The following is a 19,324-nucleotide window of genomic DNA, read 5'->3' on the forward strand; positions in this document are numbered from 1 at the left end:
AAGACCCTCGTTAACACTGAAGGGCAAGAGTAATGGTCCAGGCAACTTTATTTCTAATTTTGTTGCATTTAGTTTTCTCATTCAAGTTCATTTCAGTATGGTGAAACAATTAAAATGCTCCTCAGAAATGTAAATCTTCTCCAAAAGACTTCCTAAGCTATATGTTTCAGCCTGTGCCAATGGGTTCCTTAAATTACAAGCAAAGACACTATAGTTTTTCCAATAATGGTAACTTACAGGAGTTTGTAAGTGTGCATTAACAGTGTCTTACACATACAGATGTTCCTGTACATTGAAGCTGGAACTGTGAATTTCTGCAAATATAGGTGTTTTACAAATTAGTACACTGCTTGCTGAAGAGGATTCAGACATGAAAAATTTATTTCATATTTCATCTCTATTGATGGCTACAATGTAAAACTGTAACATGATTGCTGGTTTGATAATGAAAATAAAAAATACAAGAAGACTAAAGACAAATCATTTTCTGTATAATACAACTAGTTCTGATATAGAGTCAGAGTCTTATGCATGAGTGCAGCAGAAAACCTGAGATTTACATAGGAAGTGTAGCAATTGCAGTTCTGTCCTGCAGGTCTCTGCTTTGAAGGAAAGTATCCTCCCAGCTGCTGTGTCTCCATCTCCATCAAAATAATTTAAGTAACACAAAATGCTTTGCTCTTTAAACTAGGTTAAAACAGAGATTTTTGTTTGTGATGTTGTAAAAAAATAAACATTTGTCTCATATTACAGAAGAAATTATTTGTCACACAGTTACTTAAGACAACAGTTAAAGCTCAAAAGCCAGAGGCCCACCAGCCACACAGGAAATAAACTCCTCCCAAAAGAGAGCAGCTCTGCACTGCAGACAGTTGCTTTGAATGGATGGATGTTCACTAACCAGAGAGCCTGCAGCACATTTGATAGAAGAGGTCAGTCATGCCAGTCAGACCACAGAGAGCAAGATTCTGTTTTATTCTTCCAGGTGCATAGCCTCCTTTGGACAAAAGTGTGTGTTTGACATTTTTTGGAGAACCCACAAATAGGTTCAATTCTCTGTGAGCAACAGAGAAGCAGTTGTGCAGATTTCAATTACAACTTTGTGCAATATAAAAGGAAGACAACAACATTAATTCCCACCTCCCTCAGATGCAACCCACTCTCTACAAGTTTTGTCTTCAGGGCCTTATTTTCCTCATAGCACCTTTTCAGCTGTTGTTTTCCTCACTGAGGTTTGTCTCACTCTTTACAAGCTGCCAATATTGGGAAAGCTCTTCAGTTTCTCAGGAAAGTCATCTTTGTACAGGACGGGGTCAGCACGATGCTCCACCACTTTGAGAGGCATGGTCCCAAAGACAGAGGCAAACTTATTGATGCATTCAGATCTGGTTGAAAGGAAAGCAGCATAATTAAGAACTCTAACAACTGGACTGGCTACCAACTCCCATACCAAAATAACCGGTAGAAACTTTTCCACTTGCACTTGGAATTATTTCAGCCATGCTGGCTACTAATAAATAAAAAGAGAGCCTCAATGCAGAAAGAACAGAAAAGAAGCTGGTGTTCTTTGATTTATCCATTTAATCACAGAGACGAGCAAGGGGATGCTGGCAGCAGCACATGTGCACATGGAGGTCAAAGCTTCCCTTCTCCCTCCCCCTAGAATTCCAGTCATTCTTAAAGCAATGTACATGCTGTAAACCAGAACAGATTAACTGCCAACATGTCTCTTAAAGGGCCACTGTTGGGTCAATTTCGTTTATAACGAAGGTTTTGCAAAAACCAAGGCTTTGTGAAAACAGAGTTCTAAAAAAAAAGTCTGTCTTTTTTCAGGCTTCTTCAGAAGCTCTATCTTTTCCCACAAAAAAATAAACATGCCTCAGAGAATAGGCAGAGCTGATTGGACTGTAACTTAAAGGTGAAGCTGAATTAAAACTATAAAATGCAACAAACTAGTTTATTTTCCTTGTCTAAATAAGGATATATTGAGCAATAAGACATCACATTAGCACAAAAAAACTGGATCACTGATGATTCTTTCAATTTTAATAATCTCAGGTGTCAGTAATGTGGCAAGGAACATCCATGTTCTTCAAAAAACAAGCAAACAGATGTTTAACCATTACATTGCTCCTTTAACTCTTTCACTGAAGGGTGCTGTGGAGGCAAGGCAGAGAAAACCTGGCTCATCTCACCTCAGCCAGTACTCAGCTAACATCAGCTGCCTGCTACATAAAACAGCTTTTAAAGAATTCAGATACTAAGAATCATGACAACATTTCCTTACACATAACACAGAGCTACAAGAAAATAGGTGACCTTTCTTTTGCCATTCAAAAGGGAAAACAAAAAGAGAAGTGAGCACTTTGACTCAGCCACAGAGACTGATGTGCTGCAGGCGGTTGCAGAGCATGTCTCTCACTCTCCAACCATTGCACCCTCTCCCGACCCCTTCAAAGGGTTAGGGGGTCACTATGGCTCCAGGATAATTTTCCTCATCAGGACCTGGTCAATCACACCAACTGAGTGTGACAGTTCTGTGATGGGGACTGCTCAACACTGCCCCAAACACTTGTTTGAAGTAGACAGGACAGCAAGAGCAGTTTTCAAAATTATTTCCTCAACCACATAGTTATTTCAAGGTATAATGATTATAATTCAGACCATTTTCTGACCTGAGAAAAGTGTCATAAAACTGCTACATATGAAGTGATACTTCAATAAAATATTTATACAGGTAAATGTAGATGCTTCACTTTCCACTACCTTCTTATTGTCTTGTACTTAGCCCTACCTCTTACCTTCCTATCATGAGATTCAAATCAATGGGACCGCAAACAAGAAAAAAGGAATTCAGATTGTGAGAGAAAATCATGTACAGTGGGACACAACCTCTACTCCTGTGACAAGCACTATCTGCTCCAGTGTAGCACAGATCTGAAATAGCAACAGAGCCACCAGTGAGGACTGAAGTGAAGACCCAGGTAGTTGTTCAATATCTGCAATAATAAGGTGAACCATCAAGAGAATGAGATTTGGACCTCAGGCACTGAAAGGCTGCAGTAGTTCCTGCATACAGCAGGAACTGAGTGTTTTCTCCAGGAACATGAAGCAGTTTCTGCAGGTTGCCTACCATGAGATATCTTAAAAACATCAGATTTTTAGATGAAGTCAGACTTTCAAATAATCTGTTACTTGTAAGAAATCTGGTTAACTAATCCATGACGTGTATTGGAGAAGCCTCATGGCAGAAAACCCACAAACTTCACAGGCAAGGAGGTAGGTGCACTGGGAGATATGCATGTGAGAAGTTTGCACAGCTGCTGGCCTTCACTGGTTTTCAGTCTACTGGTTCAAATCCTGCCTTTGCCAGTAATGACTGAAAGACATTGTAATGTAACAGCTGCTTGGTGGCTGGTGTGAAATGAATTAGTTATCTCAGCCTACTGCCTGGTAGGCAGGTGTCCACATCAGACCAGCCATTGTCACAACCGGAACTAAGTGGCACCCTCAGAGCAAAAGACAAAACTAAATGGAGAGGGCAGACAAAATTGACCTCTTCCCTCCAGAGGTTATACTCCCAAATCAAAAGTGAGGTCTTATGACAAAATATCAAGATGGGATCCTTCTACAGCTGAACTTACTTTGATGGCAAGTCCATTTAAGCCTGTACAGTATCTTTAGCCACCAAGAAATCATTTCATTGTTAAAGAAATGGCAAAAATTAAAAAGGAAAAGTTAGTATGTTCTAAACACTCTGGCTGAAGCAGAAGTTAGCCTTCCACAAATAAATAACAAATTCAAATATCAGAAACAGGCTTTTTTAAAGGAAAGAAGTGTCATGCACAAGCTACAAAATGTGTTTGAAAGAAAGATACTTCTTTCCAAAAATTTCATCTCTAGCACTGAACTAAATCACTTGAATTCTGAAGTCCTTGCTACTTTTGGACAATATAAACCAGAAAGGATATCTAGAACATTAAACACTGAAAGCTAGGTAGTCAAGAGAATGTAACATCATCTCAATATGGAGTGAAGGTGTTTCTCTTAGTTGTCCCAATAGTTTTGCAAATTCAAAGTAACAGAGGCATGTTTGCTTCCAGGAATTATTTTCTTTTTCCTTGATTTGCTGACAACATGCAGTCATGCTCAACTCAATAAGACACTAAGATTGTGTGAACTCAGAAATTGAGATTCCTGTTGCCCCTGGATGAACTTGGTGTTTGTTAAGGTCTCTCTTAACCAGGTTCCTCACTGCTATAATCCAACTTTTTGGCAGGGTAACCCTGGACCTGCAGCTTTTGGCCAACTGTGACTTGGGCCGTTTGCCTCTTAGGGAAATGGCTTCCTATTTTGACTCTGACAAATACTTACATGTCCTAAACAAAACACTGCTGGTTTTGGGGCTGCAGAAGCAGCTCAGCCCTTTGCTATATTTACAGCTATATTTGTATGTACTGGCAGTTGCCCTCTAGATTGCAATTTACAGAGTTCTCCATTTTTGAGAGCCAGATGCAAAGACGCTGAAGGCAGTAAACTCGTTGCTACTTAAACACCTGTAAATACAGGGATTATGAGACCTCCCTGCAGTTTCTTCTGTGACCTGATGTAAAGGCTAACCTAGGGCAAGAAGGGAATTCTTCATTCAAAGTTTTCTTCAGTTAATGTATTTTAATGATGGAGTTCTATAGCCTTGTGAACTAAAGTCTTCTATTTATCACATATAAATTACACAGCAGGAAGAATTGCAAAGTTGACTTTCCCATGATTCAGTACATTGCTAAAATAATAAAATTTCTGTTCAACTGTACTGTCTTCTTTTGTCTCCACTGAATGAGTCAAAATGCCCAACACAACCAGTTAGTTACATATGTTTCCTGGACAGATCTCCACAACTGACTTCTAAACCTTTTCCATTTACAAAACCAACAGGCAGTTGCTGGGCATCTCTCTGCTATTTCTGAACCAGAAACCTAACACTAAATGTTGTGCATGTATGTGACAACCCTGATAAACTGTTTCACAAAGAGTAGGCTGATCCCTGGATATCTGGGCAAGTAATTAGCTCAGACTACCTGCTTGTTCTTTCTGAATGCTAAGAAACAAGGCGTCAGGCACTTGGGGAGCTGCAAGTAAAGCTGATAATGGCTCTTTGCCTGACACATCAGGTATTGTTCTTGATACCCAAGAATGTAAACTTATTAGTACAAAGTTAATATTTTATAATGACAAGGATTCCCTGATGCATGTAATTTTTTCCATTCAGCTTCTCTTCTGACCCTGAAAATAGGTAATAGACAGACAGATAGATAGACAGACAGACATACAGACAGATAGATATGAGAGCCTTATTCCCTGCTAAGTTGGAAAATTTGCTCTAGAAGTTGTTACCATTTATTATCCACTTTAAATGAATATCTAGTTTAGAAGATTCAAAAAAAATAAGCCCTTTTTGATTCTCAAATAACTCCCTTATATTTAGGTACATTATAACACAGGGCAAGCAGGCATTAGGTGTAGCAAGCAGTTTCAGTATAATATTAAGGATTTGGAAAATCAAGTCTGAATATACCTAAACTGTATATCTCTCCAGATTCTCCTGTACTCAGACTCTACCACAGCATGTACTTCTTTGGCTGGGCAAATAAAAGTATCAATATTTGCAGTCAATCTAACACTTCCCACAACCCAGTATTCTCCACTTTTCAAAATTACAGACAAGCAAAACAACAGTTTAAACATGTTCTCAATAAACTGTCAAGGACACTTTACTCTGAGGATACAAGAACCGCTATAGACATGGAAACATGACCTTTACCCAGCATCATAATGCACTTCAAGGTAAAGAGCACTTTTTCATCTTCTTTACCTTAATGAGAACTTAGCTCATAACTAAAATTCCCATGTGTTGTTGTAGTGCTACTACTATGACTACAGGGAAGTTTAACTGGCTTTGTGTAGTCCATCCTGTAAGCCAGGTCAGAATTGTTAGATATGGGGGAACCTCTTGTACTTCCCTTTAAGTTAACATTTAAGATCTACAAAACTTCCCATCCCTTTCTCAAGTATTTTCCTGCAGGGTAATTTTTACCATCTTAATGGGGTATGTTTTACTTCTGAATTGCATACTCCTTTTTTTAATCCAGTCTTATTAAAGCCCATACAACACTTTGAATTTCCTGAGTTCTGCAGAGAAGGACAGAAAAAAGCTCACTGTTGAAATGATAACTAGCAAGATAACCATGTTATATTTCTCCATGAAAATCTGAAATGGCTTATTTTAAATGCAGGTCAGGTTTTTTTTGTTTTTTTTTTTTTTTTGGTCACCTCTTAGAATCATAGAATCATCAGTGTTGGAAGAGACCTTTAAGATCAAGTCCAACTGTCTTTCTTCTGGTGACTTCTTCCCCCTGCTTACTTACCCCGTCAGTTCTACAGTTGCAAATAATTTTTCCCAAGGTTTGCAGGAGACATGCAACAGCTCAAGAAGGCTAAAGTGAGATGCCTTTATCAGTCCTAAATCTCAGGTTAATTCCACCTAATAACTGCAAATCTCATACTTACAAACTTTCAGTATTTCACTCTAAGCATTCACTGCCTTTCCAAATGCATACTTCATTTCAAAACTAAATTTTCAGAAAAATATCATAATGCTGCTATTGTTAAAAAATGCAACATGGAATTGCGCAGCAAATGCCCTTCACCAGTGGAAGCAATATGCTTCACAATCCCTGGAGAGAAGGCAATGTACGAATATCACTTCAAATGACATTATTAATAATTTATATCCTTTCTGCTCTTTGGTAAGCTGCCAATTGTCTGGTTTAAAAAAAAACCATACTTATTTACAGTTGATATTCCACAGCAAACAGAAATACGGTATTACTGACAGTACCACCAACCTAAAACCTGAACTTCATATATGTGTCTTGTGAGCTCTACAGCAAAGCTGCTAAAAATTGTACCCTTCTGAAGTCCTTTTTTGTAGTAGTCTAATTTTCAGTGACACATCAACCCATCATAGGAATGACTTATGTTGATCGAATCCATGTAACATTCTTTCAAAATTAATAATTTCTAAAAACACTATCATTTTTGATCCTAATTTAATGAGACACAGGATAAGGTTCTAAGGATCAGAAGAAGGCAATCAGAGAAATAAAGAGTGGTCACTCACCTCTCCACCATGTGTGTCTGGTCCAGTGATAACCCATCAATTGCTGTGCATTCTGGACATTTGAACTTCTTCCGTGGGGTCACCTGCAGAAAGGCACGCCAGATATTATCAAATATCAACAGAAGGGACATTAATCTCCTTGCACAGAGAGCAGTGCAATACCTCTGAACATGCCTGCAGTGTAAGCTGAGCTGTCTCAAAAAGAGGGGGTGTACAAAAAAAAAAGCCACTCTGTTCCTCCATTCAGCTCCATCTGGCCCGGCTGACTGCAAAATTCACAGGGGCCCAATAAAAACAGCTTGGAGGGTTTTTTCCTTCTGTAACTGAAAAGAAGTGGCGATGACAAGCTCCTTAATTCCTGTTTAATGACTGTTTTCTCACTGCCAAGGTCCCTGTATAAACACCATTTGTTCTTGCAGCCATAACAGCGATGAAATATAGCTTCCCATACTTCACCGTAACGTTAATCCAACAGGCGCTCTTTTGCTCTCTCCAGTTAAGAGCTGACTGGCAAACTCCGCAAGGCTCTCCGAATCGCACAGAGGTGCCAAATTACTCTGCTGTGCCCTCACGCAGCTCAAAAACTTTTTCAGCAAAAGCACACACTTTATCTCCTAAAGACTTTTCTAGGAAATGCAGCCACCAGTCCCAGTAAATGATGATGGACAGATAGGAGAACGGACCCTGCTAATTGAAGTAATGCCTGGTGGCCTCTAAATCTCATTCCAAGTTGACACACTTTGAAATGAATGTACGGAGTGAATGTCTGGACCTGAAAACGTGTCGAAACATGTCAGGAAATTAATTCAGGGATAAAAAGTTCATTTAAAGCTGATCTTGCAATTAATGTTCTTGCAATTAACATTCCTATAAATCAGCTGTTGTCAGGCCACGATGGAGTGAGCTGTGGACAGTTGGCAATTTCTTTCCTCTAGCGATCTCAAATAGTTAAAATATATGTATGTGGGTATGTACATGTACACACACATATCTACAGCTGGCATTTAAATTCTCTTTTTTATAGCTCATCTAGATGGCTAAAATAACCACCAGAAACAACTGGTAAAAAACAATTTTCAGTCCTCAGTTAACATAAAAATTTTACTAGAAGGGCTTTTCTATCATGGAATGAGACCAAGATACCATACTGCGGGAAAATGAAAGAAAAAGGATGATTAAGTAACATATCGAAGCCTACTGAATAAATTGAAGTATGTATCTCATGGTTTTTAATTTTGTAAAGATAAACAGCAGACCCCTACCTTTATGACTGATTTGCCAGTGACATTCGCTACTAGAAAATTCATGGCAATATCTTCGCAATTCATATGAGCATCCACCCAATTCTTGATGTCTCCAGGCATTTTATAGGTGTAAAGGTAGTTGAAATACTGCAGAGAAGAGAGAGACAAAGAAGATAATTTTAAATATAGATACAGTAACTGTAAGACTAAATACTTCAGTCATGGAATGGCAGGCAGCTTCAGCAGCTAGAAAATAATTTTCGAGTGCTAAACTGTGTAATTATTCCTTTCCTGACCACCACACAAATTCCGTTATAATTGGTTTTCTTTTCTGAACCTGCCAGCTACAAAGCTACATTCTCTGCAAAATTTGCTATGTACTTTCAGGTCATGAAAACTGGCAGGAGTTTTGTAAGTTCATAAAGGTAATTAATAGTTTTATTTCACTGGCAGAGAAAAATCAGTGGTTTTCACAGCAACTGAATGAGATCTAGGGAAAGTCTGCAATCAGTTCTCCAATTGTTTTAAAAAACATAATCATAGCACCACAAAAACTGATGGAACAAGGACAGAAACACATATAGATCTTTTTTAATGTACACATTGTGCATTAGTACAGTGCAAGTTGTATATTACCTTGTGATAAAAAGCTGCCCCAGTGAGCACCATTGAGACTTCATTGGTCCATTCTGATTCATATTTCCATTTGTTCATCTCATGGTCCCAAAGATGCAGGCGGCCTGGATATCCAACCAACCTGTCAGGGAACTCACGCCAGACCTGAAGAGAAAAAAACGTGACATGCTGTTAACCAGGCCTGCACAGAAAGCAAAAGCAACACATCTGCTTTGGAAGGGTAGAGTTTCAATGGGGCAAAGATCACTTAAATTCTTCTGAGTCCAAATTCTTGGGAAAAAAAGTTGCCAGGAAAAAGTACAAAAAGAACAAGCTTGCTGTGGAAAGACCCTACAACTCAGAGAAGCCATGTCCCAGAGCAAAAGGCCACTAATAGAATACTAAAATAATTGTTATAGAGAAGCACAAATGACTATTCAAAAAGATTTTAACTCTAACTAAACCCAAGCATGATTAAAATGAAACTTTTGATGTTAACTTCAGTAGATATGACTACAATCTAACTACTTTCACAGCTGGCTTTGGATCTAACCAACCTGCTTCCTTTGTCAGGAACTGCTTAAATTTTAATATTTCTGGTATTCTTTAGTGGGTGCTTGGCTACATGGAAGGCCGCTTTGCCCTTGACTTGTTCCAGACAGCTGGATACAATCAAGATACCATCCTTGTCACTCCATACATTATTTTATAGCTGACTACAGGATCAAATACGGTAGACAAGAACAAGGAGAAGGGCATCATTAACACAACCCCAGTTCTCCACACTGCTGGCTGCATTAAATAATGGACAATTTTTTGCATTAGGAAAAAAGGGGGGAAGGATTATAATTATTTAGAGGGGTCTGAATAATATTTGTTTGCTAGATACAGTTTATCTGCATTATTTGCAGACAAATTATTTAAAATTTGTCCCTTAACCCAAATAACTACTAGGTCTGTTGGAAGAATGAGTCTTGGCTCTCTAACATACAGTTAGGTTACAAGAGTTTCTGGTTTAGGTTGGCAATGTATAAACAAACAGATGCAAACATAATTAAATTTTTGTATGCAAGACCAACAACACGAACAAAGTATCTCAAAAATCCCCAAGGATCCCTTCACAATCTTTTTTGTCTGTACAAAAGACAAGGGAACCCTGCAGTTGAATATACAGTAAAGAAAGTGTTATCTGCAATTTCACCATCCTGCAAATATCACCCAATCAAAAGTTCACTTTGGGCACTTTCTATGTGCCAGTGCATTTCAGTTGAGAGGCCTGGACTATAAGGACTCTATGCAAGTATTTTGTCAAAGTAAATATAATAAAACAATCAGCTTTAAGTTACTGCTTCTGCATCTACATTTCTGTGATTTTGCATTACTATATACCTTTTCATCTATACATCTCAACACATTTTATTGCTGTCAGTTAATACAGCTTCAGAATCCCATGATGAGAGCAGTTATTATTTCAAACATCCAGATGAGGAAACCTGCCAAAACTCATACAGGAAACAAGAATGGGAACCAGATCTTCTGACTCCTCGACTTCTATTTTATCCAGAAATCAATCTTTCCAGACAGTTCTAGGGCACAAGCACTGGGATAGTATTTAGATATGACAACGCTCCAACACAGAGGGTTCTTGAAAACAGATATAACTTGGAACTGAAGGAAGAGAATTCATAGGACACTTACAAGTTGGTGCCATAAGCTAACTAAAACAATACAGACGTCTGGCAGGCAAGCCATTGAGGGCTTGAGATATCTATTTTGACATGATGTAGAAAACCTTAATACAGAACACAGAACTAAATGTACAGCACTCAAAAATTTATTCCTCACTCTCCAGGACTCAAAAAATTAATGATTTAGTTTTAAACCTGAATATTAAAATGTCTATCTCCCAGCTGTTGGAAGGCACCACCACATAAGCTACTGAGGCTCAACAAAGGATTTGACAGAACACTACAGATCTGCACCGTACTGAGCTAAGAATTCTTGTAGAGGAAATGGCATGCATATTAACAGCAGCTGAAAGAAAGATTAAAGTCAGCTACTGCTTCCCACGGGATTGCAGTGCCTTCTCAACACAGAACCCTGGATTCATATCCCTTCTAGTTTTCGCCCTTGGTGTCATCTTCAAGAGTCCAAATGACATAAAATAAAAGCCAATTATACTCCACATTACTCGTACAGATGTCCTTGTGTCACTCTAAATATCAACTCAACACTGTAAAAAAATTTCCTGGTCTCTGAAAATTGTCAGTTTGATGCATCTAAAAAATAACTTTGGTGTTTTGAACAAAGATTCCCTTTAAAAGTAATGCTTTCAAAGTCAGTGGAACAGCTTGGCTTTTTCACAATGGTCACCACTAGCTCATTCAATGGTAATTCTGGAAAGGCTCCCAGTGGCTCCATCCAGCTCATTGCCCAAATCCATACATATGCTTTGTGCCAAAATTAATATATACAGCTACTGCTTATAAGGAAGCTTTCAGAATAAAAATAGTGCTAATGATTCTAATACTACTCTCTATTTTGTACTACTGCCCATTTTCTTGTTTGATGGTTGCCTATAATTTATAGTCTGTTATGAATGCATTTCATTTTAGCCAGTGATCTTATTAGCTTTCTAAGACTAAGAAGGATGGCCTGATTTAACACTGGTAAGGGATACATCCAAGCAAAAACATATTGCCAAGTGAAGAGGAGGTATGCTTCTTTGCAGACAAGTCATTCCAAAGACTCTGCTTGTCAACCCTGAAGATAAATATTTTTGGATGAAGCATCTCCCAGATGAAATGTCAAATAAAAGTTCTGACTTAGTAGTATTACTAAAGGTCTTGTAAGGAAAACCAATTTGAAATGATAGCAATTTTCTTTCCAAGTTGAGTTCCCAAGTGACATAAACAGCATGGCTAAAATACCTCCAGCCTCATCTCTCCAGGGCTCTTTCTTGCCTTGCAGCCTCACCTATTCTGTGCAATTTGCTGTGTCATCAGAACAGCAAACTCTCCATGAAGCCAAAAGGACAGGGAGCACCTCCTTCTATAAAACATTCTCAAACATTTATGCATTTAATTCAGTAGACTATATTAAGTCACATGTAATTTCAGTAATTTCATGAACAGAAAAATAGTCAGGATTTCCAAAGCTACCGTGACAACATTTTAAGAATGAAACACTGATTATTCTACAAATGAAAACAAACTCAACCCATCAGTACTCCTGCCTTCCAGAGCCCCATCCACTCTTAATTCTTTTCTAGTCTTCAAAGGAATAGCTTGTGCTATCACTAAAAAAATAAAGCAAAATGTAAACACAGAGCCCATTAAAAGATGCATGATGCTTTGCACACACGTTTTGTAAAATATCAGTTTGAAGAAGAACTTTGAATGTGGCCAGCTGTGAATAATTCTTTTGTTAAGCAGAGTTATAGTACTTGTCCTACAAAGGAATGCTGAAAACTAAATTTCTAAAGTCAAAATGAGCAAAGAAGAATTCTTCTGAAGAAGGCATTCAAACTTCATGAAAATTTCAGCCTAGCAAAATAAGCAATTCAACAGAGAGTAGATTTTTTAAAGAATGCCAGAGATATGAAGCACTGAAAAACAAGTCTAAGACAGAATAAGATCATCTACCAAGAGAAGGGCAAAAGTTTTCAACAGAAAAAATGCAAAAAAGCAATGCACCAAACTGTACATTTTATGAACAAAAACCACAGGCTCGGAACAATAATCCCCATTTAGACTATTTCTATTATTGATCTAATAAAAACACTTTGTCTCTCTAAGGAAAAAGTGCTGCATAACTGTGTGATAAGAAATTACTTAATGCTAAGACATCTGCCTCGAGGTCAGCTGAGACACAGAGGTCGGAATGTTGCAATGCTTGATTTCAGTCTTGTTTTCAAAAACCAAACACTTCAGGTGGCCAATAGTTCTGCTTTAATTTTTTAAGATTATGATAATCTAAATACTCATTCCATTTCTTGGGTCTCTCTGATACTCTCTTTGTGAACAACAAAATTTAGTAAGTGGGAAAAAAATTAGCTAGATATAACAGCTTTTTTCCAGTGTCCCAAGTCATGTAACTTAACAAAACTACTTTTTTCAAAGTCAGAATGTCATGAGTATTCTTCTGCTACCTTAATACAGCAGCTCACAGGGACTGTTTTTCTGCTTGCTCCAATAGATTTATGCAAGGTCATAAATCAGTGTACCATAATAGTTCACTTTTAACAAGTAAAAAATGCCTGACACTTTGAGTGTTACTATAATTTTTTATGGCTGAAAGTGTACAGAGATCAAAGTTTTTTGGGGTGGTTTTTTTTTAGCCTTGCTCTATACATTCAGACAAGTGTGTGACAGAGGGGGTTTTGCCACACGTTTAAATGCAAAGTCTCAAGGATGTTAGGAGAGAAAAGAAAATCGCTAAATGTCACGTTTCCAACCCTTCATATGACCAAAGCAGAAGCAGAGCTACTTTTAAAAGAAAACTTTCTAGTAACCTTATATGCTGCTACTGTTCCCTCTGGATTCCCCTGCAAATGAGTCAAGAGTTTGAGAGATACTTTTCTGGTAACACACATAAACAGATAAATAAATTACCACAGGCTGAGGACAATTTTAACATCTGGGAGCCAGCTCAGGCCTGTCAAGCAAGTCACAGACACTCAAGGACAGGAAAGATCAATCTTCAGCCCCTGATTTTTGTGCCAGAGAGTAGGAGTTACATCACCCACCCCCTATGCAAGGAAAATTGTGTATGTCTAGAATATCTTGTTCTGCTTCTGTATTCAAAGACATTTCAATTCATTTAATTTACTGAGGGGGTGAGGGTAGTGAAGTCAAACTCAAAATATAAGGATTCAAATTACTCATAGGTTTGTCTCAACCATCTTCTCAATATGGCACTTAATTTTCCATCAATGTTACTGTGTAGTAAGCTGACTTCCCAGAATCAAAAAGGAATAGGATTTATAATAAAATGCAAAAAACTGCAAAAGAAATCATTTCCAGCCTGCCAAACTAAACAATCTCATGCCCAAACAGTTACATTCACACACAGAATATAAGGACTGTTACTCAGATAGTCCCTGAAACCAAGGCACATGGCCATACAGCCAATAAACGAGCCAGCACAGTCAAACTGCTAGAGCTGTTGGACTTAATCCTAGGAGATGAACAGTTGCAGGTCCCAATTATCCCCTAATTGCATTGACTACAGGGGAATTCACATCAAATTTTCTTCACCTTATTTTTGCTTTTCATGAGGATAACTCCTTTCTGTGTGAGTGACCAGACTCAATATATGTGATGTTACAGATATTGTCCATTGAGGGTGTTAAAATAAATAGTTCAGACACACAAAAAACAAGGTTCTGCTTTGCATGACTTCTGACTGACACAGCTGGAACTCAGCTGCAGTTTGAATCTTTGCTTCAAAGCCCTTCAAGCCTGCTCTGTCAATAGCAGAACTATACTTACACAGTCACTTAGGTGACTTTGGTAAGTCACTCCTTACCCTTAAGCCACTTTATTTGAGACAGCTTTGTGAAAATGGAAATCAAACTGCAAATGGAGCAAAGATTTATGCAGCATGCACATTATAGATCTGCTGTCTTTCATCCCATCAGATCACCCTCAAAACTAGCAGTTATAAGCACTAACACAGACAAAAGTAGAGTCAGCTTGCAGAACTGCCAGCACTTGATTGCTCTGCTGTTGCAGTACAATGCTTAAAACATTCAGTGTAGACGACAAAGTATAGAGAAGGTCTGTGTAGCCAAAATCCCCTTCCTTCAGTTGTCTTCTCTTCCTTCCATCTTTCACACTTCATGTATTAACCCGCTACTCTTAACCTGGCAAGGGAAGTATTTCCTTTCTGGAGACACACATGATAGATGAAACCTCTGTCTCCACTACTTAACATCTTTGTTATTACTTCAGCATACCTACATCATCACAAGACATTTCTGGAGTCCAAAAGCTTATTATGTGCTAACAGTCTCTTTTACTCCAGAGGGAGAAAAAGCAATATTTTACCACACATGTACATATGTTTAAGAAATACTTCCAATATATTTTTTAAAAATACTATCTTGTATTAACTGCACTTAAGATTGCTAAAAATTGGACATCACATTTCGCTACTTTCTCCACCTAAGAGAAGCAGTTTTCATAATTTCATTCAACTTAACTAACAGTTTCATGTTGTAGCTCTCACATAGGAAGCCTGGTGTTGTTTTGCTGTTGATAATGCATGTACAGGTGTGACTAAATAATTCAAAGCTTTCTTAAAATATGGTATTACATTTTCTAATATTTCTGATTTGTTTACAAACACAGCATCTTTGTCTTAAACACACATATAACAGTAATGTTAGATTATGGACTGTGTCATACACTCAAATACAAATGGGAGACAAAAATTACCTAATTCAAAACACAGTTTTGGAAGGAAAGTAGCAGTGTTGCTTCAAGTGTACTTTTAACAAACAATTCAAGTACCTATGAAGACTGTCACCTCTTTGTACTGCCATGGGTAACTGATTTGGACAAGCTTTCTTTTTGTCCATACCCTCATCACAACAGCAGCTGTTGAAACTTTGCCATTTCAAGCACATGATCCATGTATCTCCTCCTTGAAATTCTTCAGTTCTTCTTTTCACTGCACTCCACCTTACTTTGGCATGTCCTCAAGAGGCCTCCTCTGTTCCCAACACTTAATCTCTGAAACTTGTCTTGTCCATCAAGACATGTTCACTTGGCTAGCATTTCTGATTTATCTGAAGCTGTTAAGAAGGATGCAGTTCAGTCTTCAGACTGCTTCCACTACACCAATTCCACTACAACATTTTCTGGAGTCTCTTGGAACTCCTGTGCCACTTACTGAAAATCTCTTATCTGACAGGTTTTTCAATAAAGTAATGACTATCTGTAAAACTATTTCAGTCAGCATTGAACTGTTATGGTAAAGAGAGATGCAACAATCTGAACAGACTGTGCAGTGCTTCCTCCACTTTATATATACACAAACTAAGAGCCAGGAAAAAAATTCTCTTACCTCATAGCCAAACTGGAGTTCATCTGAGGTTAGCATAATGATATCATCATCAATAGCCAACACTGCTTCTGTTTCAATCTCATCATATGGGAAGAAGCGGTTGCTGAGCTTGTTTTCTGCAGTCCTAACAACTTTCAGGGGAACACGAATTTTTGGCCAGAGGGAATCTAGAGAGAAAAATTAAAAGAAATAGAATTCAATGTTATACTTTACTTCTGAGTCTATATATCCATCTTAGTTGCTTTTATGCTTTTCTTCTTTGCATCTAAACAAACGCTTCTTAATGGCAAATTTACAGCAGTTTCAGTTTGGCAAACACAAGAGCAGATGAAGGCAAGAGCCAGAAGTTCAGCTACATTTCCCTCTGTATCTCTGAACAAAGTTTCATGGGCAGCCACACAGAGGATAGCTGGCCCAAAACAGCAACTTGCAACACTCACAGAGCAAGTGTAGAGATAATATGTATTAGTTTAGGGCACACAGCATGAAAAGATACTTCATTCAACTGCAACTAAAATAATTTGAAGCAGCAGTATATAAGCACTGCAAGCCTAGGGTTATAAAGAATTTGACAAAGAATGTTAGTTCTATTAAGGGCTGAGAAAAATAAATTTTATTATATCAATTGTTTATCACTATTGACTATTGCTAAGGAGTAGATTCTGTGTCTCAGCAATTTCTTTCATCTTCAAATTCCTAAATCACAGTGACGATTTAAAACTAGGTAAGTACAAATGGATTCTAACTTGTGCCTTACAGCTTTCTTCCAATTAGAACAGAGCACTGGAGTACACAAACATTAAAGTTCTCAAGTCAAATGAGAATTTAAATAGCAACAAAACCCCCTGTAGATACAAAACTGGATCCAATTCACTCTACAATGGGGTTAATTCCCATTTTCTCCTATGTGTTTAACATGTAGCACCTTAAGTGTCATGTTAACAGCTTCTGCCCATATTCAAACATGTTCAAAATCCTATTCTATTCCTACAAAAGTATAACTGTAGGTGTAAGTATAAAGCCCCAAGCTAATCGAAATGGAAGTAAGGACTGAATATTAAACATTCCTTCTAAATGCATATAACCATGTCCAGTTTCTAGCACAAAGGTTAACAGTAGTCATTATTACTGTATAATACATCTCGAAAGCAACAGTTCATGAAAAAGAATTTTAATTGAAAGCAAGAGAGACATGGGCAAACTGGAGAGAGTTCAGCAAAGAACCATGACGGTAATGATGGTACTGGAGCATCTTCCCTACAAGGAAAGGCTGAGAATGCTGTGGCTATTTAGCCTAGAGAAGAGAAAGCTCAAGGAAGGTCTCACCAATATGTACAAATAATTGAAGGGAAAGTGCAAAGAAGATAGAACTAGGCTCCTTTCACTGGCGGCCAGTGAAAGGACCAGAGGCAACGGCACAAACTCAAACACTGGAGGTTTCCTCCAAACATCAGGAGAGACGTTTTCAGAGTGAGTGTGACTGACCACTAACACAGGTTGCCCAATGAGGTAGTGAAATCTCTTCTCTTGAAGATATGGAAAGCCATCTGGAGATGGTTCTGTGCAACCTGTTTGAGATGTTCCTGCTTGAGTGGGGGGCATGGACAGCTGACCTTCAGAAGCCCCTTCTAAACTTAGCCATTCTCTGATTCTGTGGCAAGTGGAATCTAGAGGAACTGATACTGGGCCTGAAGCCACTGAAATTTTAATGTCTGAAATACATATAAATTTCCAGGGCAATTTGCAGGTGACACAAAGCCTGGAGACATGAAAAATAGCAAGGACAATAAAGTCATACAGAGCTTACTAAAGTCTACACAACTGGACTGCTTAGTAAAATAGGTGCATTTGAACAAAAAACACACTGACACATTTGACGTACAGTTAAACACTAGGACCAAGGCAACTTTTTTTCTAAAAGCAGCTTCTGAAAAGGATTAAAGGGACAGAGTGGGCATTAGTTCTCAGCAAGCTGCTGTGGCAGAATGGATTAATCTAATTTTTGTATATACAGATGGGTATGAGTAAGGAATGGGGGCAGAGGGCAGGGCAATTTTACCTGTATATAGACACAGAAAGACAGATGCTAAAATACTGTTTCGTTCTGGTGTTTTTATATTTCAAACCATGTTAAAACAATGAAAATGGTGCACAAAGAATCACATGAGTTATTTGAAGTCAGGAGAAAATGCCTTTTGGCAGAACATGGAGATCAATCTGTTTAGTTTACTAAAAGAAGGAACAAAAAGTAGATTTGATTAACATGTACAAGCACCTACACAAGAAGGAAAACAACATGTATCTTCAACAAACTGGAAAAAGACATAACAAAAAACAATGACTGGAATCTAAAGCCAGGGAAATCTAAAGTATAAATAAGGCAGACATTTTTAATAGCAACAGTGGTTAACCTCTGGCAAAAGTTAAAAAGAACAACAGTTGGTTCTGTACATCTTGTAATTTAACAAGACTGGGTATTATAGAAAATGCAGTCAAGTTAGAAGTTACTGGACTGAAAAGAAAGGCAATGTGGTGACTCATGACTCACAGGTCAATCCAGATGGTCTTACTGCACTGTCTGTCTCAAACACCACGAACAGTAAGACTGTTGACTGTCATCAGGATAAGAATAGGAAGTTTTAATAAAACTACTAGGGCATGGGGCACAAATACAGAAATTCAGAAAAGAGCATAAGGAAATATGATCCTTGTTTCTTTGTTTTGAGAATGAAAAGTGGACGTTAAAATAGGTGTCAATGAAAAAAGTCACTGTAAGGACAAAAATAAGAGAAGTCCTAACCTGAGAAAATAGTTTAAGTTTTTAAACAACACATGATCATATTATGGAACTGTTCTCAACAGAAGGGTCTGAAGAATGCTGGCTGACAAACACCAAAAATAAAGGGATACAATTATGTGCACACATTTCCATTCCATTATAACCTTGAATCAGATCTGACTCCAAGACAGTTTTGCCCTCTCCACTGTCAATCTGTTGCACTGGGAAGACAGAACCAGAGAAGAAGAAGAGAAGCTGCTTCATTCCCACATGTACAGGTAAAATTTGCTCTCAAGAAGACATGTCCACATCCTTATTGCCACTGGGCCTCTCAGATTTAACAGCTCACAAAACACTCAAAAAACCCACAAATCTGCACACTGCTAAAAGACACCAGAGTCCGAACACTACTCCACTCAGGAAAACAAAGCAATACTT

At 38.0% G+C, this 19,324-nt stretch overlaps 1 protein-coding gene across 1 annotated transcript in view; it reads right to left on the reverse strand.

Annotated features, from left to right (window-relative positions):
* Nucleotides 1-953: 953 nt before the first annotated feature.
* EXT2 (exostosin glycosyltransferase 2) overlaps nt 954-19,324 on the reverse strand; it is a 69,343-nt gene continuing 50,972 nt past the window's right edge. Inside the window, exons 11-15 of the mRNA XM_083864100.1 lie at nt 16,108-16,274; nt 9,058-9,201; nt 8,440-8,568; nt 7,178-7,260; nt 954-1,385 (exon numbers count right to left, since the gene is read on the reverse strand). Of these exons, the coding sequence (XP_083720226.1) occupies nt 1,247-1,385; nt 7,178-7,260; nt 8,440-8,568; nt 9,058-9,201; nt 16,108-16,274 (662 nt within the window). The 3' untranslated portion in view covers nt 954-1,246. The remainder of the gene's footprint in view (nt 1,386-7,177; nt 7,261-8,439; nt 8,569-9,057; nt 9,202-16,107; nt 16,275-19,324) is intronic.

Source organism: Zosterops lateralis, assembly GCF_965231275.1.
Source record: "Zosterops lateralis genome assembly, chromosome: 6".
Classification (NCBI taxonomy): domain Eukaryota; kingdom Metazoa; phylum Chordata; class Aves; order Passeriformes; family Zosteropidae; genus Zosterops; species Zosterops lateralis.